Consider the following 23,829-nt stretch of genomic DNA (forward strand, 5'->3'; position numbering starts at 1 on the left):
GAGGGAAAGGATGAGGGAGAATTTCAAGTAGGCTCTATGCTCAGTGCAGAGCCCAATGCGGAGCTTGATCCTATGACCCTCGGATCATGACCTGAGCTGAAATCAAGAGTCGGACACTCAACCAACTGAACCACCCAGGTGTCCTGATATAGTCCCGTTTTATTTTTATTTTTGTTGCCTTGCTGAGGAGACCTATCCAAAAAAATATTGTTAAGACTGACGAACTTATTGCCTATGTTTTCTTCTAGGAATTTTATGGTTTTAGGTCTTACATTTAGGTATTGAATTTATTTTGAGTTTATTTTTTTATATGGTGTAAGAAAGTGGTCTGGCTTCATTCTTTTGCACTTATCTGTCCAGCTTTCCCAGCACCATTTATTGAAGAAATCATCTTTTCCCCATTGTATGTTCTTGCTTCCTTTATTGTAGATTAATTAACTATATAATTGTGAATTTATTTCTGGGCTCTCCGTCCTATTCCATTGATCTATATGTCTATTTTGTGTCGATGCCATACTGTTTTGGTTACTATAGCTTTGTAGTATAGTTTGAAATCAAAGCAATTGATTCCTCCAGCCTTGTTCTTTCTCAAGATTGCTTTGGCGATTTGGGGGGTCTTTTGCCATTCCATACAAATTTTAGTATTATTTGTACTAGTCCATCCTACCTACCTTTAAGTGTATGATTCAGTGGCATTAAGTACATTCATAATATTTTGCAACTATCACCACCATCCATCTCCAGAGCTGTCTTCATCTTACAAGATTGGAACTCTACCAATTTGAAAAATAACTCACCATCCCTTTTTCCTCTCAGCCTCTGGCAACCACCATTCTTCTTTCTATGTCTCTGAATTTGACTACTCTAAGTATCTTGTATAAGTGGAATCCTACAATATTTGTCTTTTTATGCCTGGCTTATTTAACTTAGTGTAATGCCCTCCAGATTCATCCATGTTGTAACATATGTCAGAATCTCCATCTTTTATAAGGCTCAATAATATTTCATTGTATGATAGATCACATTTTATTTACTCATTCATCTGAAGATGGACACTTGAGCTGCTGCTTCTACATTTTAGCTATTGTGGATAATGCTACTATGAACAGGGATGTACAAATACCTGCTTGAGACCCTGCTTTTGGTTATTTTGGGTATGTCCTGAGAGGTGGAATTCCTGGGTCATATAGCAATTCTATTTTCAATTTTTGGAGGAACATCCATACTGTTTTCCATAGTAACTATACCATTTTACATTTCTACCAAGTGCATAAGGGTTCCAATTCCTCCCCATCCTTGTCATGTGAAAAAAAAAATTGAGAGTAGCCATCTTAAGGATATGAGTGGTATTTCATCATGGTTTTGATTTGCATTTTCTTAATGATTAGGGATGGTGAGCATCTTCCCACCTGCTTATTGGCCATTGTGTGTCTTCTTTGGAAAAATGTCTATTCAAGTCCTTTGCCTATTTTTGAATTGGATTGTTTGCTTTTGTTGTTCTTTAGTTGTAGTTCTTTATATTTGGTAGATATTAACCTCTTATCAGATAAATAATTTGCAGATATCTTCCATTCTGTGGTTCTCTTTTCACTCTATTGATTGTGTCCTCTCATACACAGAAGTTATTGCCTGTGTTTTTGGTTTCATGGTAGAGTTTAAATTATCATTTGCTTCTAAATATTGTTAAATTTCCTTGTGATTTATTCTTTGATCTTTTAGTTATTTAAAAGCGTATTATATGGGTGCCTGTGTGGCTCAGTCAGTTGAGCATTCCACTCTCAATTTCAGCTCAGGTCATGATCATGGGATCATGGGATCAAGCTCCATGTCAGGCTCCATACTTAGCATGAGCTTATTTGGGATTCTCTCTCTATATATATATATAATATAAAATTTATTTTAATTTATAAAATTTCTAAATATGTAAGTATTTTATACTTATCTTTTTTAAATATGAAATTTATTGTCAAATTGGTTTCCATACAACACCCAGTGCTCATCCCAAAATATGCCCTCCTCAGTACCCATCACCCACCCTCCCCTCCCTCCCACCCCCCATCAACCCTCAGATCGTTCTCAGTTTTTAAGAGTCTCTTATGGTTTGGCTCCCTCCCTCTCTAATTTTTTTTTTCCTTCCCCTCCCCCATGGTCTTCTGTTAAGTTTCTCAGGATCCACATATGAGTGAAAACATATGGTATCTGTCTTTCTCTGTATGACTTATTTCACTTAGCATAACACTCTCCATTTCCATCCATGTTGCTACAAAAGGCCATATTTCATTCTTTCTCATTGCCAAGTAGTATTCCATTGTGTATATAAACCACAATTTCTTTACCCATTCATCAGTTGATGGACATTTAGGCTCTTTCTATAATTTGGCTATTGTTGAAAGTGCTGCTATAAACATTGGGGTACAAGTGCCCCTATGCATCAGTACTCCTGTATCCCTTAGGTAAATTCCTAGCAGTGCTATTGGGTCCTAGGGTAGATCTATTTTTAATTTTTTGAGGAACCTCCACACTGTTTTCCAGAGTGGCTGCACCAGTTTGCATTCCCACCACCAGTGCAAGAGTGTTCTTGTTTCTCCATATATACTTATCTTTTTATTATAAATTTCTAATTCAATTTATTTGCATTCAGAAAACATGCCATATGTGGTACTGATTTATGTGAAGTTAGTTGAGATGCCATCAAGTACGTCATCAAACTTTATAAGTATTCCATATGTGCTTGAGAAGAATATGTGTGCTCTAATTGTTGGATGAAAAATTCTGCATATGTTGGTAATCAAGCTTGTTAACTGTATTGTTTAAATTTTCTATTTCTTTGCTGTTTATGTCTGCTTGACTCTCTTTAGCTCCTTTGACACTTTTTGTTATAAATCTATTTTGTCTCATATCCACAGAGTGATACCAGTTTGCTCTTGGTTAGTATTTGAGTAATACATATTTTTTACCTCCTTTTACTTCCAACCATCTATGTCATTTTCCTTTAATCATATGTCTTGAAAATAGCTCATAGCTTTTCAATTTTTATCCAGACTGACAATGTCTTTTACTGGTTGGCAAGTTAAACTTGTTTACATTTATTGTATTGAAATTTGTAAACATGCTATTATATGATACTTAAAATTTTTATTGGTCCTTCTATTTTTATGTTTCCTCTTTCCTCTTTGTTTGTCTTTTTCAGAGATTGGCATTTTTGATAAATATCTCCTTCTCTCATTACTTCTCTATTTTTCTATCAGTTTAGAACTTATCCTTCTGTTTCTTTTAGTAATTACCCCTGAAATTTTATCAGGCATACTTAACACATGATGTTAAAAGTAAATAATATTTTTACTCTTCCTCCAGTCACAAAAGAGCTTTAGGACTCGTGCTTACATCCACTTCTCCCACCTTGGCTTCCATTCTATGGTCATGTAATATATCCCTTTTTTGATCCCCACAAATTAGATACTATGCTGTTGAGACAGACATGCCTATTTGGAATGGACTCTTTGTTTACTATTTTATTTGCCCACCATTCCTTCATGCATCCCAAGCTGTCTTTTCAAGATCCTTTTCCTTCTTGAAGTAAATGTCAGAAGTTCCTTTCTGGTGGGTCTCTTGGTGGTAAATTGCTCCTGCTTTGTTTATCTATAACCGCTTTATTTTATCCCCACTTTTTTGTTTTGCTTTTTAATTCATCCTTTTTTGTTCTTAGGAGTTACACAAATCATTTCCTGTTGTCATCTCATTTAAACAGAAAAGGCCAAGTCTTTTTTTTTTTTTTTTTTTTGGAGAGGAGTGACTAAGCCTGCATTTGATGACACACCCCTGAGAAATAGCACAGAGGAACTAGAAACCCCCAAGCAGATTTCAGAAAACAACACTGTTGTTCTCTATCAAAACTGTTGTATTCTTTAATGATTGTTTGGCTGGGAATGCATTTCTAAATTCGCAATTATTTTCTCTCAACACCTTAAAACTGTGTTTCTACTGTTTTCTGACTTCCATTGATGTTGTGAAAATCTGCTATCAATTTAACTGCTGTTCCTTTGTAAGCATTCTCGCTTTTCTGGCTGTTTTCAAGGTATGTATGTATGTATGTACGTATGTATGTATTCGCCCTCGGAGTTATGCAGTTTCACTACTATGTGTCTACATGTGGATATCTTATTTATCCTGCTTGGGATATGCTGTGCTTTCTAGATCTATGGATTCAGACTGTTTCTCAGTCCTAGAGCATTTGCCAACATCAGTTCTGTGACCATTTTCTTTCCTCGCACTCTCCCTTTTCTCTTTCTACAGCCCCAGCCAGATATATATTAGACCTTCTCATTCTAGTCTCTGGGGGAATCTTTCAAATGCATGGATTTTCTCTTATGCAGACCTCTGCATAATCCATTATACATTTTTTTCAACATTTAGAAAAATGTTCCATATTCTTAAGGCTGTTTCTTTGTTCCTAATCACTTCTTGTTATTTATTCTTCCTGATGATTTCTCCAACATAGCCATCTTCTACTTTGTATTTGGTAGTTTCAACACCTGTAATCCTTGGGAGGATACAGCTGATGGTTCTTGCTTCTGCTGCCTCTCACTCACACTGCCTGTTTCTTGTGTTTTTGGTAATCTTTACCACACCAGTTCAAGAGTCAAGCTTCCCCCCAAGAGGACCACTTCTGTTTCTTCTTGGAGTTGAGGGTACCCCCACCAGGACCACTAAACCGCTCTTCCAAGGTTTTGGTTCAGAACTGAGAACCTTAGACACAGTTTCTCCTCCTCATTATTGTTCTAAGGATCAGATTCCCCACACCTGTGCTGCTGCTATAGGAATGTGTCCTTTGGAAGACCCTACTTCTCACAGCTGCCTTCAGGTCTACATAAGAGCCATTGTTACTCAAGCTCCCACCATGCTCTGGTCCTGTTTCTTCCTTCCAGGCCTTGGCTCCTGGCTGCCTGGGCCCCTGCCTCTCACTCTTGGAACTTGGCTTTCACTTGTTTGGTTTTGGGGGCATGATCACTGAAAACATCTCCTACCTTTGAGACAAGCAATGCTTCAGAGGGTGTACCTCATCTGAAGTCTAACTGTTATGGAAAAGGATGATCCCTTGGAGCTTCTAGACATTCGTGATACTGACACAACCTTTTTTGTAGCCCAAACATAACCAACTACACTTTCACCTGTTATTTTTAATCTCCTTATTTTGAACTCACTATTCCCAACCATTAAAATCTTTCAAAAGAGATTCTATCATTGATCATGTCAGTGCTATCTGTGCTTTGTGTACATTTATCCAAGTTTTTGATCAGATGAATAAGACAAAAGCATTCTGTGAGTGCTCAAGGTAAGACCTTTCGTACTCATTCATTCATTTTTCATTCAAGTAACAAACATTTATTGAGCATCAACTCTGCTAGGTACTATGTTAGACACTATACTAGGCCCTGGAATCCCTGACTTCAAGGAACTTACAGTCTTATAGCCAAATCACTTCTCCCAGCGATCTTAATTAAGCTGAGTAAAGCGGGTGAGCTAGAGAACAGAGTACCTGTCTGTTTATCGCTCTGTCCATGTTTTGCTGATGGTAGTGGATGTTAACTGTCATACCTCCTTCAAGCTTCCCCTTCTACAACTTGATGTGAGGTTCAGTCACAAATGGGTCCCAGGTATCACATTTTGGGGGGCCTGTGAAAGTAACCCCAACTCTGGGTCTGGGCAGTGTTGGTGGTAGGTATCCCTCCATAAGTTGCCCTTCCTCCTTGCCTGCTGCCTCAGTTTACAGGGTGTGATCTAGTGGTCCCACACCTGCTGTCCAGGTCCACTGCTGGCCCTGCCTTGGGGGTGGCCAAACTGGACATTCTGTGCTCTTTACTGAGTGCTCTTTATTGAGCTGGTAAAAGAACCAGCCCTTATTTCCCCAGGTATCAAATGGACGCCTGATGAGAATGGAGTCATTGCCTTTGACTGCAGAAATCGTGGCTGGTAAGAGCTCCAGGGGAACGGTGTCTGGTGCTGGTATCTCTCATATAACCTTTGGGTCTGCCCAGTTCTCCTCCAGTCACTGCCCTACCCCCACCACCAGCCAAGGGCCTCAGGTGTGTAGAACCCGAACCCAATGCAAAAGCAGGAAGAGTTGCCAGCTGTATTTCCCTTCTCTGCAGCTGTCCTTGCTCTAGGACTCATCACATTTGTCTTTCTTACCCCAAACCTCCTTCCAGCACATTGAGCTGTCTCCAAATCAACCCTCTGCCAGACTCTCCCCTCCCTTCACACCCCTCCTCTGGCAGATTTGTAATGGAATCTGAGGGTGAAATCCAGCTTTCTCCCTTCCTGCTGCCTGTCCCTCCAGGACCCTGGCTGGTCCAAAACAAAAAGGACAAGGGTTACCACCGGGACTGAACCTTCTTCCCACCTGATAGGTCCATTAGATGAGCACAGTCCCAACTTTTGACCCCAAAATGGCTTTAGAACTGTGCTGGGTGGTTATGGGACATGAAAAAAGCTAGCATTGATGGATCATTGCCCTGAACCTTGGGTACACCTGGGCCACAATCTGAATAGAAATAACAAGAGATTCAGTTGGGTGGCTGTTCTGGCTTTAGTTTTCCCATTATTGGCCTGTGCTTTCTTTCTGTTAAAGGTATATACAAGCTGCTACTTCTCCCAAGGACATAGTGATTGTAGTGGATACGAGTGGCAGCATGAAGGGGCTGCGGATGACTATCGCCAAGCACACCATCTCCACCATCTTGGACACACTGGGGGAGAATGATTTTGTTAATATCATTGCGGTAAATGTGCCTTCCTATTCTAGAATAGCTCTCCCCAGAAAAAAACCCTTTCTGCCTGCACTAGAATGACCTATACGTACAATCACTTGATGCTTCGCACTGTAGAATGATTCTCTTCTCTGAAGCTGGGGCTTCTAACCTAAGCTGGACCAAGGATGGGCTTTAAGCGATCCACAGAGTTTCTGAAATTGTGTGTAAAATGTGTGCATCCACTTTTATGATTCCACAGATTTCATCAATTTCTCAGATGAGTCTGAGAATAAAAATTAAGAGACACTTGCCCTGAGCAGATACTTAACTCACCCCCATCCATGTGCTCTTGACTGGTACCCATCACTGGAACAGCCTCTCCATTATGCTTAGGATGAGTGAGCCCTGCGCTCTTGCTTTTTACATTCCCAGTCCCCCATCTCCTTCATCCCACCAAATCCAGACATTAGGAGAAGGGGAATGTAGGTAGTGGGAGCTAGAAAGGGACCAGCAGACCTTGGTCCTGCTTGCATGGCAAATCTTCCTGAGGATAGCTCTAGACAGGATAGGTCTTCCTGACCTAGAAAAATAATGAAGGAGAGGGATGAAGCAGAAAGAAATGTGAAGATAACAAGTCAGAAGAATGCTTTCAATGCAATGAAAGAGCAGACCAGTTCAGCCCTCCAAGGAGGCAGAGTTGACTGCCACCTTGGGGGCATCAATTTGAAGGCTACCTGATCCAAAGCTTTCCCCATCATCCTGTCACATTGCTGAAAATGCTTGTCTTCAATGGAATTTATATATCTAGTAAAGAAATACCAAGGCAAAATGGTCTAACTTCAAAATGTTCATCCTGGAGGCATAAGAAGGGCCCCTCCCCCATCTCTGAATTGCTCCCCTGAGGCCTGCATCATTTACCCACCCACACCACCCCTGGACCTCACCCTCCCCAACTCCACCACCTTTCCATCCCTAGACATGACCTGCAGCAGTGACAGGACAGTTACAAGGACAGGCCTCAGTCCTCCACAAGAGTGGGAGTGTGCTCCTCCTGCAGAGCCTGCCCCACCTCTCTCCCAACCCTTCTCCTGCTTTTGGGGAGGAGAGGCAGGAGAAACATTTGTTCCCTACATTCCCCAAGAACACCCCAGCACTTGCCCTAGAACCTGCCTGCACTCCTACCACCATGTCACCATCATCTCCCTTTCTCTCCCTCTTGTATTTAAACAGAAGTAGATTAAAGACATCTTCAAGATTTGAATTCTAACTATAGGGAAATGGAGAGATTAAGAAAAAGAGGGCAGTAGTAATTCATTTCCCCCCTTCCCATTCCCTGTTGACAGCTAGAGGATCTTGATCATAAATGCAAGACAAAAGGTAAAAGAATTCAGTTCCTAATCCCTATACCCAGGCATTGGGGAGGGGTCAGAACATAGAAGAACTAGAAGGCTCTGGGATTCTTGTGGAAGGCACTTTGTCTTGTCCTAAGGGTGGAGACCAAAGGAATTCTCTCAGTGCCTTCAGGTTCTCTGTGTATTCTAGGAGATGGACATCACTCAGCCACCTGAGGAGACCAAGACCAGGATTTGAGGAGAATTTTTAAAGTTAAAGCCCCACTGTTCTCTGTACCCCCTTCTCTCTACTCAGGAAAACTGCCAGAAGCATAGGGTACTCCAAGATAATATTACACAGGTGCCAAGTTAGCCTGTGAGTTTCCTGAGCTTCCAAACTGATCCTATCTGTTCTGTCCCCTCTGCCCTCTGCAACTACAGTACAGTGACTACATCCATTACATCGAGCCTTGTTTTAAAGGGATCCTTGTCCAGGCAGATCGGGACAATCGTGAGGTGAGTGTCCACCATAGGTGAGTGCCTGATGCTTCTGAACCCCTGCTTGATTAGGATGGTAGGCAGTCACCTGAACAGACTTCCTGACGGCCCCCTTTACTTATTCCATGGCACTTGGAAAGAGGGAAAAGCAGTTACCCATGTAAATACCCCCAAGAAATTGCCTCATAAATATGCTGCCTGCTTATCAGAATAGTGAGCAAAGAGAGACCTCCCATCCAAAGGAAATCTCACTTATTCAGAACTGCTTTTTCACTCTGTGGATTATCCATGACTCAGTTTCCCTCTTTGCCTCCTCTGTGGGTCTTTCCACTGTATCAGTCCTCATGAAGAACTTCCCCAAAAGGAAAAGAAGTTCAAACCCATTGGATTGAGTCTTTCTCAAAGGCCAAGGAGGAGAGGATGTGGTAACTTTTTTGAAAAGAAAAGTTTGCAGGTCACAGATCCTTCTTTCTGTGACTGGAGAATTTGAGTTTGGCTTCTTCTTGAATCCCAGCCTCGGGTTGGACACTGGAGCCCCTGGCGGCCTCCATGGTTTCTTCTGTGAAATGCTCACCATTGGGTTATGTAGGTCTGGGTGCTGAGGATGCTGGGGATCTGGGCATTGGTTCCCAGCAGGTCTGCCTGAACTGTCCTCCCTGCTCTGGATGGGCTCACACTTGGCATTTCCTTCCAGTAGTGGAGATGTGTTTGCACCTAGCCACTTGCACTCTTTCTGTTTATCTTGGGGGCATTTAAGAAACATCTGTTGTAGGGTCCAGCCATGAAATTAGCTGGATCATGAAGAGATGGATCCTGTAGTCATGTTCTGGGCAAATAGCTCTAAACAGCCTCTGAAATTAAGACCACAGATGAAGGTTCCTTGGCCATCAATCCACTGACTCTCCTCTAATTTCTTACCCATGATAGCATTTCAAACAGCTGGTAGATGAGCTGATGGTCAAGGGTGTGGGGGTCGTGAACCAAGCCTTGACTGAAGCCTTCCAGATCCTGAAGCAGGTACCGACACCTGGTGAAGCTCCAGAAGAGTAAAGGGTTAGGAGACGGGGTGGAGGTGTGGGGGGGACAGTTGGGCTGCAGTCATGTTACCTGTCCTTTCCCCACACAGTTCCAAGAGGCCCGGCAAGGAAGCCTCTGCAACCAGGCCATCATGCTGATCACCGATGGGGCTGTGGAAGACTATGAGCCAGTATTTGAGAAGTACAACTGGCCTGACCGCAAGGTTACCCTTCTGGTGGAGGTCAAGGGGGCAGGGGAAGGGGCCAAGGGAAGCGTTCTCTTACTGCCTGCATAGGATAACCAGTGGTGCCCAGAAAAACCAGGCCTTCCCTGAGTTCAAATGTCCTGCTCCATTAGACACATTAGTAAATGTCCCAGATTGGTGTTCCAAAATTATGGTGACCCTAGGCACAGAGGACTCATGTGAGAGAGAGTTCTGGGTGAGAGACCAGATGTGGTGTTCAGATGAAAACTGTCAGGCTGTGACCCTCCACGCTATACCTGGCTCACATTACCATGGTCCTGGCAAGTCCCATTGCTGCCTAGGCCTCAGGGTCCTTTCTGGTCAAAAGGATGAGAGTGGAGAATTCAAAGTCAGCAAAATGCTTGACCTGACATCCAAGACTCACATAAATAATATTAACACTACTTATGGCCAGGATCTATGTCTGCTGAGTGCATCTGTGTCTTGTGGATTAGGTTCGAGTTTTCACTTATCTGATTGGAAGAGAAGTGACTTTTGCTGACCGCATGAAGTGGATTGCATGCAACAACAAAGGTAGGTGGTGTGTGAGCAGAGCTGCTTGCAGCCTGCACCCAGTCGTCGGAGGTTCTGAGCCATGGCTCCTGTACTGGGGCCTTACAGAGGTACTGTGTCAAGATAACAGTATCTGCCCCTCCTTCTAACTTGGAAAAAGCTAGACAAAATGTAGATTGCCCCAGGAAAACTTGAGTAAATACATGATTACCCCTGCAGGACTCTAACTTATAAAGTCACCTGAAATGAAACTGAGAGGTCATCTGTCCAGTGTTTGCAGAAGAGAAAATTCTCTCTTCAAATAAAGCCTGTATGAATCATAATACAGACAGAGTGATGCAGGGGTGAGACCCACAGTTTAAATGTCAGTTCTTTCTGATGTCTAGCCTCCATTCCTCTTGTTGCAGATTAAGTCCATTTACTCTGGTTCTGCTTCTAGACAAAGCAGAGGGTCATCATTTTCTTTAGAATAATGTTTTGGGTGCAGTCCTCATCTGTCTCTGGCCAGAGCCAAAGATCTGGGCTGTGCAATGCCAACTTGGTCCCTATTGATTCGACCAAAGTTTATTGAGAATGTACTGTCGTGCCTGGCAAAGTTTCCAAATTGTGGTCAGGATGGACTCAGTCTTGCTCTTGTTGCTGTCCGGCACAGCAAACAGACAAATCAGCCATCAGTGGTGATATAAACTGTAAGGGCAGAGGGGCACAGACCTTACAGGGGCTGGGAGAGTGATGGGAGAGGCACTTCCCCCATTTGAAGGTGGCAGGGAGGGCCTCCTAAAGGAAGAAGTGTCCATGCTGAGATATAGATAATGGTAGGAGTCAGCCAACATAGAGAGCATTAAAGAGTGTTCCAGAGAGAGTGAAGATCATGTTCAAAGGGTCTGAGATAAGAGCATGCTGGGAATGGAAAGCAGTTTCACTTTCTGGAGGGTGGAATGAATGTTTTGTGGGGAGTGATGCACAATGAGACCAGACAGGTAAACATGTACTAAGGCATTCAGAGCCTTATAAGCCATTTGCTCTTTTAAATATCACTGTGGCTACAACCAAAAGTCTATAGCACCCCTCCCTGTAAACAAGGAAGGACAGTAGTCAGAGATAGGGGGGTTAGGGGACACCAAGCTACTGTCTTAGACTGGACCCAAATACAGAGCTGCCTGCAGGAGGGGGTGCTCTTGGGAGATGACCCTGTAAGGAAGTGAGGAGGGCATAATCGTGAGAGGGAAAAAGAGCCACAAGGCCCCTGCTGCTCCTGTGGCATTTCTGGACTGAGAGGTCCCCCCACAGTTCTCCCAGATTAAGGCAGCACCACTGGCCTCCAGCTGCCTGCGGGAAAGGACACAACCTTGGGGGAAGTAGTTCCCTGTGGCCCAGGGCAGCTCCCAATGAGAGCCCAACCTGTAAGCTGAGAGCAGCTTGGGGAGCATTTGTGGGCCCTGCAGAGTGATTCCAAGTTGAACCCCCAGCTTTTCATAACCACACAACCCTTTCCTCTGCCAGGCTACTATACACAGATCTCCACACTGGCAGATGCACAGGAGAACGTGATGGAGTACCTGCACGTGCTCAGCCGCCCCATGGTCATCAACCATGACCATGACATCACCTGGACAGAAGCCTACATGGACAGCAAGGTGGGGGCCTGACCCTGCTCCAGAGTTAGGGGCCCCAGGGAGTAATAGGTAACTTCCTGGGTCAGGAGAGGGGTGAGCAGAGCACCTCCTCAGGAGATGGCATGAAGGGGTGAATACCTTCAGCCCACTAGAAGACCCATTGTCTGTATGCTACCCCCAGAGGCCCAGAAACCCCATGAGCAGACACGCCCAAGGCTATTCTCCATGGATAGAACCCCTTTTCTCCAGACTTGTGCCTCCCTTCTTCCCATTGTCCTCACCTCCCTCATTGTTCTTCTCTCCTACCTGTTTCAGGAAGAAAGGTAGCCAACCAGTAATTCAAGATACTATGGCTTCATCAGGTGCTCCCCTTCCTGCACTTTCAGAGACTGCCTGTGGGTTGCAGTGATTTACACAAAGGAATAGATAGCCAAAGTAGATGAGATGTGTGGGGGCAAGAGGGACCTTCCTGGCACTTCTCAAATCATATCACATACATAGCCACCTGCTTCAGTGGTAAAGTCTCAGACTGGGATTGAGAGAGACCTGAACATAGTGGCTTAAATAAGAGAAAAGTGTAGTTCTCTCTCATGTAAAAGAACTTTAGAGGTGGCATCCCAGAGCTGATGAGGAGCTTCCTGGTCATCAGGGACCCAGGCAGCTTCTTGCATCCCCTTGGTCAACCCCAGGGTCCTCCTGGTTCCAGTAGCTACTAAAACATTAGTTAACTGAAACTACTCACTTTCAGAAAACCTTACTTCCAAACTCTAAAGTGAAAAATCAGATGAGGAAGGGGAAGAGACTTGATGGTTAATGATCTATGCATAGTATAATGAATATAGATAATATCTTACTATAATTATGTAATGTAAATAACATCACTACAATGGCAATCATGTGACAATATGTGAATGTATCAAAGCAACACCATAAGTTTACACAATATTATATGTCAAATATATTCAATTTTTTAAAAGTTATTCATTCTCCAAGAAAGTATACTATAGACTTCCATGGCTCAGCACCCTCCTTTGGTTGATCCTGATGAAGATCACACATATTAAACATACCTGTGCATGCCACCTGTGAGGACCTATCTTCATGATAAAGTGGGGTGCTTGTGCAGAGCCCCTTCCAAGGAGGCTGAAGGAGGCTGCACAATGAGATGAGGCAGTCAGAGAGGAGGGCCATTTGGGAGGTGTGGAATGATGTGGCTCTGGTGTTCTGAGTGAGGAAGAGGTTGTGGGTCTGTCCCATGTGTGTTGGGAGTGACCCTGAGGTCAGCTACAACTACACCATGACCCTAAGGTCAGCTACAACTACGCCTGCCCTTGAGCTATGCTTCCTCATGCATGTGCTTGTGTTTGTGGGTGGCTCTGTGTCAATGTCCTTCTCCCTCTTAACTGCCCTGGGCTGTCATTTGGATCCATAGCAGAGATTTCTGGGCATGTGTGTGATGTGCCCCTTCCATGGTTCATGCTCACCATTGGCATGGCCAAGACAAGAGTACTTCATGAGCATGTTTGGGAGCTGGGTTGTGGGCTCTGGGGTTTTGACACTTGTCCTGGTTTAGGACTATCGTTGCTAAGAGACACTGGCCTGGTCCCCTCTCCAGCCTACCTCTCTCCTTCAGCATTTCTGCCAGCTCTCCTTTTGCAGAGAAGGGGAACCTCACTTGTGGTTTCGTCTTCCTGTTCGAAGGTGGCTTCAGCGATAGTTGAATGTCAACTATCAACTTCAGCGATAGTTGACATTGGTGACTGTGGGTCCTCCACACTATGGACTCTGAGATCTCTGTCCTTTGCTCTTTCCTCCCTGGCAGTTATTCACTTCACAGGCACAGAGCTTGATGCTCCTCACCACTGTGGCCATGCCAGTCTTCAGCAAGAAGAATGAAACGGTGAGTGGCTGCTCTCTGAGAAGTTCCAGCAGATTTTAAAAGTTGGGGTCCCTGGCTGGCATCATTAGACCAATGGTTCTTGATTGGATGGGCATCAGAACCACCTCAGAAGGGTTTTATATTCAGATTCCAAGCCCTTTGCCCAACCATTTATATCAGAATCTCTTGGTTGGGAGGGGAGTGAGGGTGGGAGGTGGAGTGGGGTCCATACTTCCCAAACTCACCCCTTGATTCTGCTTAGTCATTTTAGGGTTGTCTTATTTCTCTGCACGTGGGACCACTGTCCTGAGGATATAAGGCTAGAAAAGTCACCTGCCAACCTTCTGGCAAAACAACACTTAGCCTACCAGTTTGGACAGCCTCTAATTTGTAAAGGCCTCTGGTAAAGGACTTTCTAGAACCTTCCATCCTCTATCTGGTCAGAAAATGTTTCCTTATAGGCCTTGTGTATTCAAAGCATCCATAGATTATGGTCCTTCAGATTCTGATACTCAGCCTCTGCTATGAAAATTAATATTTTATTCAACTTTGTATTTCTTTTAAATATTATGATTTAAATATTAATACTGGAAATTAATCTTCCCTGCAGCTGAGATTTCTCCTGGGGCCTCTTCCGGTAGGTTCTAGATTTTTATTCCAGAGAGCTCAGCCTAAAATCCAACTGCAGAGGAAGGGTCATATAAGGAAGTGGCTTATATCTTCCAGGTTCTGGGAAGGCCAAGGGTCCAGTCCAGCCCTGTGCACAGGGAAGCCTGGCCTCCCCCTGAACCAGGTATTTTTCTTTCCAGCGATCCCATGGCATTCTTCTGGGTGTGGTGGGCTCTGATGTGGCCCTGAGAGAGCTGATGAAACTGGCACCCCGGTACAAGGTGAGCCTGGATCAGATGCCTGAGTCGGGGGTCACAGGCTCCCTGGGGGCTGTGCTACCAGGCTCAGGAGTCTTTCTGCAGGCATTGCAGCCAAGCCCAGAGTTGGGATGGGGCCCCTCAATCCCACCCCACAGAGAAGTGCAGGCACTGAGCCTGGTGGCAGTGGTTTGGATTTCTGGGACCCTGTGTCACCACCAGCTCTGACTTGCTCTGTGGGCTTCAGAAAGTTCTTTCCCTTCCTGGTGCCTCAGTTTTCAATCTGCTCCTCCATGCCATGCAGTCCTGTTTGGGGAAAAAATGAGATTAAATCATCAAAGCACCTAGATAGAGCATGTGATGGGGAAGAGGCTGAGTAATGATATGCATTATTGTGGCTGCTACAAACACTAAAACTTAGAAAGGAATTCAGAATCAATGGCTAGAAGCATGACGCTGGCTCAGTTATATTCTTATTTGAAAAACTCACTGCTGTGAGCTGCCATCTTTAATAGTCCTGCAATCCAACCCTCACCCAACTCCAGTTCTCCAGCCCAAACAACAGGTCTGACGCCCCTCAATCCCTGTTGTTTTGGCAGCTCGGAGTGCATGGATATGCCTTTTTGAACACTAACAATGGCTACATTCTCTCACATCCTGACCTCCGACCCCTGGTAGGTACAGATCTTACTTGCATTGGGATCTTAACTATATGGGATTTGGGGACAGTTCATAAAATCAGTTAAAACAATGAACACACATTGGGCTCCATTTAAGAACCCAATGGATAATATAAGAAAAAAAATTTAAGTCATGGTTTCCGTCTTCAAACTGTTTGTAATCTAGCAGGAAAGACAAAACAAAAAAATAGGTGAACTGATTAATGAACAGTCCAGAAAGCATATAATGAAATGTGCAGTTTTCCCTGAAGGACAAGCTTCCACTTACATTCCTGTCACTGCCTCAGTTGCTCCACACTCCTCTTGGAGTCTTACAGTGGTATCAGCAGAACTCCAGGGACTGCCCCCTCCTCAAGGGGGTGTGAACATTGAGTTAACAATAAAAATGGCAAGGGAAGAGTCTCATGAGAGGTGGGGGGGAGGGGCAGTAAAGCTGAGGCTCCCCAGAGTTTGTCTTGGGATGATATGTTCCTTAGCACTCCTGCCTCCTTCCTAGCTTGCTCCATCCTGATGCATGGGGCTGGGAACATTTTCACATGCATTCAACAGAACAACTGATGACCAAAAAAGTTGCATCATTCTATCTAAAAGTTCTGCCTTCAGGGCTAGGGGCTCCCTGATGCCTCTGGTCTGGGCACTTGGCTGCTATTGATGACAATGGCCCCACCTTTCAGTGTGATTGTTCAGGGAAGTAGGAAGAAGGCAGTTAAGTCCTACAGGAACCTTAGCCCTTTCCCCTTAAAGTCTCACACTAAATTGAAATGGCAGCTGAAGACAATACCAAGCAGAGCATCTTTGTGAGAACTTACTAAGGGGCTCATCTGCCCCAGGTACCACTTGAAGAAATCATTCTAAGCCAAATTCCATTCCAATTTGGTTCAGATAGATACTGAGTGTCCATAAAGCAACTGACTGAGCTATTTAAGGCAACATATAGAAGTTCATAGTAGAGATCAGGGCACACTGGAAGCCATGTTGTCTTCCCAATTCAGACTCTACTGGGCAAGCATCTGAACCCATAATGGGTCACTGACCTCTACCAGTGGGTTCTATAGGGAGCATTCCCAGTGGCAATAAGATGATTCACTAGGAAAAAAAAAAATAATATGTCAGTCATGGAGCTGACTTGTAAAATTGAAGGGCAATGGTCAGAAACTCATCGGTCACCATCTATATAATCTAGATGAATATAAGACTTCAACCAATCAATTAATATTGTGGACCTACTGGGTGCCTGACCTTATAACACTCTGAGAATACTATAAACAGAAGGTTATATCTAATTAAGGAAATAAAGTATACACAAATAGACTTAAACAAATGAAATTAGAGAAAAATAGCATGTAGAATATTATTACATAACAAACATTATTATGTAAAGCCACCATAATGAGATTCCTAAGGAAAGCACTATCAATTTGTGGTAGATATTAAGAAGAATAACAGTTAAGTTAAAAAATAAAAATAATAGAGGATTTGCCTAGTAATAAACTGAAAGTGGATCAAGAGCCATACTTCTGGCCTGAAATCTCTCTGTTATGTGCTCCAAGTTATACAAAGTAGAACTGTGGTTTTAATAAAATGAGCTAAAGATGATCTTTCACGTATCATCAGGAATTAGAAAATAGAAATGAATGATGACTATTGCACCTTACTCAAAAGAAACAGATCTGGTGTAAAATATGGCAGGGCAGTGCTGTTTGCTATGAGCACAGGCATCACCAAGGCCAAGAACAGAAGCATCATCCAAGCATGGATGCAGAGAAAAAGAGAAGAATGAAAGAATACTACTGGGGCCATTATCATGCAAAACTCCCAGAAATAAGGTGACACTTTCTTGAAAAAAGAAAAAACTGGCAGAAGCAAGATACACAGTGATAGGGGACTTCAGTCTTTTAAGCATCTTCGGGGCCCCATTCTGCTAAAAGTAGACCCTCTGATTAATTCTTAATTTACCCTGACAATAAACCATCCTGTTTCCTTTTTTGATCTATTATTAAACTAAACCTGGGAAGTGCTGCCAACCTAGTAGCAGATACCTTGACAATATCTGTCTTGGTATCAGAGAGAGGGTGGCAGGGAGAGATGGAAGTCAGGGCCAAAAAACAACAACATTCAAAGACTTGATTAATGGCTCTATGTCAAGCTGGAGGGAGGTCTTTATTAGGCACTGTAGAATCTGCCTGTCCTTGACTTTGTCCCATTCAAGAATTCAATCAACAAGATGAAAACATAGAAATCAGATGACACCAAGTCTGGAAGGTATGGATAATACATTAAGGGAGGAAATTAGTATTCAGGCAGTATTATAAACAATGGGCTGAAACTAACAAGATGAATATATTAGGATGCATGGAAAGTTCTGCAAAATATTCAATGCTCAAGCATAATATTGAAAAGATGCAATTTAACAGTGTACCATGTGAGGAAGGCCAAGGGCACTTAACTGACTGAAAACTCTATTTGGGCCATTAGGGCAGTGTAGCTGCCCTGAAAATCCAGTAGAATCAGAGGCAGCAGTCAAAGCCATACAATATTTTGGTCCACACAGGTCACACCCACACTACACTGGTCAGAACCCCATCTAAAATATTGACTTTCATCCTGGGCACTTCATTTTGGGAATGACATGGACAAAGTAGAGCATATTCAGAGGGACCTGAGGGATCTACAACCTGAGAATGTTTAGCTTATAGAAGTGAAGTCAGGAGTAACAAGCACCTTCCAAACCTTAAGAGTTGTCAGGTGGAAAACATTATGTGCAGCTCCAGGGAAAGAATAAGACCAATGGGTAAAAGTAACAAGGAGCCAGATTTCAGCTCTGTATGGGGAAGAGCTTTCTAACGATTTAGAGCTGTCCAAAACCAAAACAGGCTGACTCACAAAATAGGGAGCTCCTCATCATGGGAAATACTCACTCAGAGGCCGTGAGACCATCTGTCACAAATGTTGGGAAGGGAAATGCTGCATCAGCTGGAAGGTTGACCCAGATAACCTTTAAAGAATCACTGAGATTCTTTGATTTTATGAATATATCTGTAAGGCATTATAGCAGGGCCTTATGTTTTAACCTCATGTCTTTCTTCATGACCTGCCCACTCCAGTACAGAGACGGGAAGAAACTCAAACCCAAACCTAACTACAACAGCGTGGATCTCTCTGAAGTGGAGTGGGAAGACCGAGCTGAAACCGTGAGTGGGGAAAGTAGGAGAAATAGAAGCTGGTGTAGCTCTACAGCCAGTACTCAGGCCAGCTGTGGGGCCATGAGCTCTGAGACCACCCTGTTCCTCCCCATGGAGGCTTTCCAAGTCCAAACCAGAAGCAGTTTCTGTAATGGAAAATTCTTCCAACAACTGTAATAACATAGCAGTATCTTACTGAATCCCAGAGGGTGCTGAGGCCGAATGAGCCATGTCTGTAAACCACAGAGGCTGAGCTCCAGTGGTATTTAATTCTGACTTTTGGGGTCAATAGCTCATTCAGAAAAAATTGTGTCTCAGTAATATGGCACTATGTTCTCTCATACATTAGTGTACTTGGGAGCATTATCTCGGTGAATGTCTGGAACTATAAGCTGAGTGGAACCTAGAATCATGTCTATGTTCCCTCCTGTGTATTCTGCTTAAAGGAAAAAGGGAAGAACTGAAACTATTCCTAGGGATCACCTCCAGTCTGGTCAATAAAGCTCAGTGCCTTCCGCCCTCCAGTGTGAGCCAGGGAACTAATACCATTATCTTTCCTCTTGAAGCTGAGAACAGCCATGATCAATGGGGAAACAGGGTCTCTCTCTATGGACGTGAAGGTTCCACTGGACAAAGGGGTAAGGTGCTCGAAGGAAAGAACCAGGGTCTGGTACCAGGAAGGCAGCTTCCCAGTTGATTGAGATTTGGGGAGGTGACAAGGGACTTTGACCTAGCTTAATTAGAGCTTAAGTCTTGAGTGCTTGCTGTAGTCTATGGGGCTTGACTAGAGAGTATATCCAAAATGTGCATCAACCCCAGAGAAACATCAGGCCACAAAACGATCAGTTCTTTGGAGACTACCAAGAGAAGCAGTAGGTTTAGCTCAAGGCATTTACAACGCTTTTTTCTTCCTGATGCTGCCTGCTATTTGGCTCTTTTGTTGTTTGTTATGGAAAGGGGAAAAGTGACAGTTAATTTTATAAATTGTTAGCAACTCTTGAAATCGTGTTATATGGGAAGAGGTTGAAAATAATTGCCACTCCTTAGAGCTGATTTTCATCAACTGTAACCACAGATAGTCAAGAATCAATACACTCACTGATGCCATTGCTGTCTTCCCAGATCTACACATCATTTATAAAAGATCATTTCATCTTCTCATTTAAAAGGTTCCACTGCATTTGTGGTGAATTTTCATTGTCCCTTGACATATTTACAAATGTCACCTCCTCCCTCACAACCACCCCCACCTCCTCCTCTTGTTGCCCATCTGCCTCAGCTAAAAGAACACAGGCATCTGTCTGCAACAATTAGACCCAAGTTCTTCCACAAACACAAACCTCCATGGAAGCCAAACAAGAAAGCATTGGAAAGGAAAAGCAATTCATTGCATTCCCTTTAGACACATGGGCTGAATTTCACTGGGACCAGTATCTGATTTCTGTGGCAGTTGCCTGCTTTTTATAAGCTCTCGGCTGAGAAGAGCCTCCTTTAGGCAGACTGGACAATATCAATGATGTCACCAGTTATAGCAGCTCTTTCTCCTGATCCAAAAGAGTAAAGGTTTATTCCATGTACCTCCACCTTTATCCCAACAGACTCCTGCTTACATGCATGAAGGAGCTCTTCCTTAGCCCAGCCCAACCAAAACATTTCAGGTAGCTATAATGAAAATTTTAACATGCACATGGCAGACAGCAACTCCCAGATATATTGGAATATAGCTATACTATATCTAATTCAGACTGACTTACAAAGTAGGTACAGTGTGTCTTCTATTCTTTCCTCCCAGTGCCCAATGTTCTCATGCTGCCTTCACACTTCTCAAAGCCACCAATTGAGCAAGAGTTCTAACCAGATCCAGACAGTCTGAACTTCTCCTCAAATTTCTGCCCATCCCTTTGAAATGTGTTCATTGCTGCTAATAAACCATCCAGGTCAAATGTGCTATTTAACAAAAGCTTCCAGACATGTGGGTGCTTTAACATGAAGTAGGGTGATGCTGATCATGATCATAATATAATGCACATTTCATAGCACATAGGTGTTCATGCCTTACTACTACTACTACTAATAGTGGTAGCTAACATTTATTTGAAACTCGACTAAGCACGTTATAAGTATTCACTTAACATTCACAATCCTATGAAGTATATACTATCCTATCCCCATTTTATAGATGAGGAAATTTAGAGAGGCTAAAAACTTGCCCAGTCATCTAGATGATTAATTGCAAAGCCCTCATGTGTCTGATTCTAGACCACACACTCTTTTTTTTTTCTGAGAGAGAGAGAGAGAGAGAGAGAGAGAGAGAGATTGAGAGAGAGAATCTTAAGCAGGCTCCGCACCCAGACTGGAGCCCGACATGGAGCTTGATTCCACGACCCTGGGATCGTGACCTGAGCTGATTTCAAGAGTCAGATGCTTAACCAACTGAGCCACTTAGGCACCCCTAGACCCCACACTCTTAACCACTAATGTTTAAGGCTTTTTTGTAGGAGTAGCCCTGAATTCTCTACTCACTCTCCAGCCTTAAAGACTTCCCAAGAGTCTCTTTAGAATTCTGTTTCCATCTTTAAAATTCATTGTCTTCTCCTCTCCCTCCACCTCATTATATCATAACTCAACTCTAATCTTTCATCTCTTTACTTCCATGCTCAGAAGCCATCACACCTGCACTGTGTGTGTAGGACATTTTGCTATGTGGCCACTACTGTGGTATCCAGCCTCCTGCTGCTCTGATCTATTATGAGGCCACTCTGCGATGTTGCTACATTTTTTTCACTACCAATTGCTCTGTCTGCCCAATGTGTCTTCTCTTTTTAAGAGTCACAGACAGTTCCATTGTTTTCTCGCCTGCCACTCTATCCCATCCCTCGCAGCTCAGTGGTGTGTCTCACCTCACAAACTCGTTCCTCACTAGAAACACTCTTCATATCTAGGCCAAGGGAAGCTTTCTTAAAGCATTGTGGGAATATCTGTCATCATTCAAGCCATCCTTCTGGCAGGTGTAGTTTGTTTTGTTGTTTTCTCTAGGGGATTTTACATGTATCCTTACTTCCCATGGATCAATTTAGACCTTTTTTCCTAAACACCAGACAGGTAAGTATGGTGGCATTCACAAGACAGTAATAGCAACCCAGCAAGATTTAGAGCAGGGCTCACAAACTCAAAAACCTATGGGGTCAGATAGGCTGTGTTCAGAAATGTGAGTAATAAAGACAAGCCTCAGGATTTGTGGTTCTGGGAACTGAAGAGTTACAAGTATCATCTAAAGGAGACAGCTAAGAATCTGTATTTTTTAATGTGCATTTAATTCCAAAAATATTGAAAATACAATCTGAGCCAATATCTAAGATATCAAATTGAAAGGGGTCCAGCTTTGGCTTGTAGGCCTCCTATTGGCCATTTTGATAGCTGTCTGTTTTCCCCAAAATGTGGACCAGTAATAGGTATCATAATTTCTAAACCATCAGTAGCATCCTGGGCAGATATCCTAAGACATGTTTAAAAGAAAAGACAGGGACACCTAAGTGGCTTAGTCAGTTGAGTGTCCAACTCTTGGTTTCAGCTCAGGTCATGATCATGGGATCAAGCCCTGCATCAGGCTCCTCACTGAGCATAGAGTCTGCTTAAGAGTCTCTCTCTCTCTCTCTCTCACTCTCTTTCTCTTTCCCTTTCTCTTTCTCTCTCCCCCACTCACACACACACTCTCAAAGAATAAAAGGAAGGAAGGAATGAAGTTCATTAGTTTAATTTAAAACTTCATTAAAAAAAAAAGAAAAAGAAAGAAAAAACAGGTAAAATATCCTGAAGTATCTTATCCGGCACGCTTTTTATCATTTTCATCTTGTTTGATAGTTTAGAAAAAATAATTAGCAGTGGGAGAGGAAGAGAGACAGTGTTCTTTACTAGCCTTTAGATTTTTCCAAGTTAGCCCTGCTGATGGGTGCATGGTGTGTACATACACACACACACACACACACACACACACACACCAGCAACTGACATAGTCAGTTAGGACAGATTTGCCCTATATTCCTCCAGTACCTTCTAATCCCTATGCACTGGATTCAGGGGGGTAGCTCTGTGTCACTTTCTCATTCTCTTTGTGTGTTACACACTCACTCATTCACTTTTTTTCCAGCAAAGGAAGGCAATCTATTAAAGGAGGAGATTGTTCTGACACCTCTTTACTCATATTTTCCAAACCTCTCCAGTTCTTTCTTTCGGTTAACAAGATTCAGAGACAGCACCACTCCTCTCTTCCTTTTGCCTCAGCCTTAAAAGATTATCTCAAAGTTATGACTCTAGTTATGAGGGAGCAGCTTGCAATAGACTAATTCTCCAGTATATAACAATTATAAATTTATTTATAATTGAACAAAATATTAAAATATTAAAAAACAAACATTTAAGGACATGCGAAAGTGGCCAAAAGCAGGCAGAAGCAAGGGTTGAAGAAGCTTCAACCCTTGAATCAAGAGAACTACACTGGGTGAAACACACATTTATGTTTTTTTTTTTTTCTTAAGGGATGCCCCAGTCTGTTTAAATGAAATAGCTATAATTCAAGCAGAAAGCTATAGTTACCATCTTGAAGTATCAACTAACAGAACTTGGGCTCTCAGAGTGTATTGAAATGAAAGAAAATACCCTAGAAATAAGGGATCCTACAGGTGGGCTGGCCCTAATATATGTAAACAAACTCCTCTCAAATTCTTGACTGACCTTAAAGTACATATACGCAGGGGAGACTCTAAGTACCCAGAGGAAAGCAACAGTTGAAAGAGTTGAAAATCAGAACAAGGATTTCAACTGTTGCCTATGGTAATGAAGACAGTTTGGAGTCTAAGTCACACCAAGGTGAAGAGGTGTGGTAAATACCTCAGGATTTTCTTTGAAAGCACAGAAGAGTTATACTTTAGGAGTAAAAACTATGTCCCAAGACCAAGAGATTCACTCTAGACCTAAAGACAAAGTTGAAACAGACCCACCCTAACAAAAATGTAAATCCAAGCCTCCACATGCTCAAGGTGATCAGCTAATTATTTATCTGCTGATTAAAATAAAAATCAACACTTGTCAGAGGAAGACAAGGTATCTCCAACCTATTCTTTACAATAGCCAGTATAGCATAAAAATTAGCAGGTGCATGAAGAAAAAGGAAAATGTGACACATAGTTAAAAGAAAAAGCAGTCTTAGAAACTGACCCAGAAATGACCAGCTGTTGGATTAGAAGGACTTTATAGC

The 23,829-nt window shown here is 42.9% G+C and overlaps 1 protein-coding gene across 1 annotated transcript in view; it reads left to right on the top strand.

The window, feature by feature from the left end:
* CACNA2D4 (calcium voltage-gated channel auxiliary subunit alpha2delta 4) overlaps positions 1 to 23,829 on the top strand; it is a 112,605-nt gene that overhangs the window by 18,226 nt on the left and 70,550 nt on the right. The window contains exons 7-18 of the mRNA XM_049624840.1: positions 5,910 to 5,970; positions 6,629 to 6,779; positions 8,522 to 8,596; positions 9,506 to 9,595; positions 9,705 to 9,818; positions 10,295 to 10,373; positions 11,856 to 11,989; positions 13,791 to 13,868; positions 14,657 to 14,737; positions 15,313 to 15,387; positions 18,498 to 18,584; positions 19,142 to 19,213. Of these exons, the coding sequence (XP_049480797.1) occupies positions 5,910 to 5,970; positions 6,629 to 6,779; positions 8,522 to 8,596; positions 9,506 to 9,595; positions 9,705 to 9,818; positions 10,295 to 10,373; positions 11,856 to 11,989; positions 13,791 to 13,868; positions 14,657 to 14,737; positions 15,313 to 15,387; positions 18,498 to 18,584; positions 19,142 to 19,213 (1,097 nt within the window). The remainder of the gene's footprint in view (positions 1 to 5,909; positions 5,971 to 6,628; positions 6,780 to 8,521; positions 8,597 to 9,505; positions 9,596 to 9,704; positions 9,819 to 10,294; positions 10,374 to 11,855; positions 11,990 to 13,790; positions 13,869 to 14,656; positions 14,738 to 15,312; positions 15,388 to 18,497; positions 18,585 to 19,141; positions 19,214 to 23,829) is intronic.

This window comes from Panthera uncia, chromosome B4 (assembly GCF_023721935.1).
Source record: "Panthera uncia isolate 11264 chromosome B4, Puncia_PCG_1.0, whole genome shotgun sequence".
In the NCBI taxonomy this organism is placed as follows: Eukaryota; Metazoa; Chordata; class Mammalia; order Carnivora; family Felidae; genus Panthera; species Panthera uncia.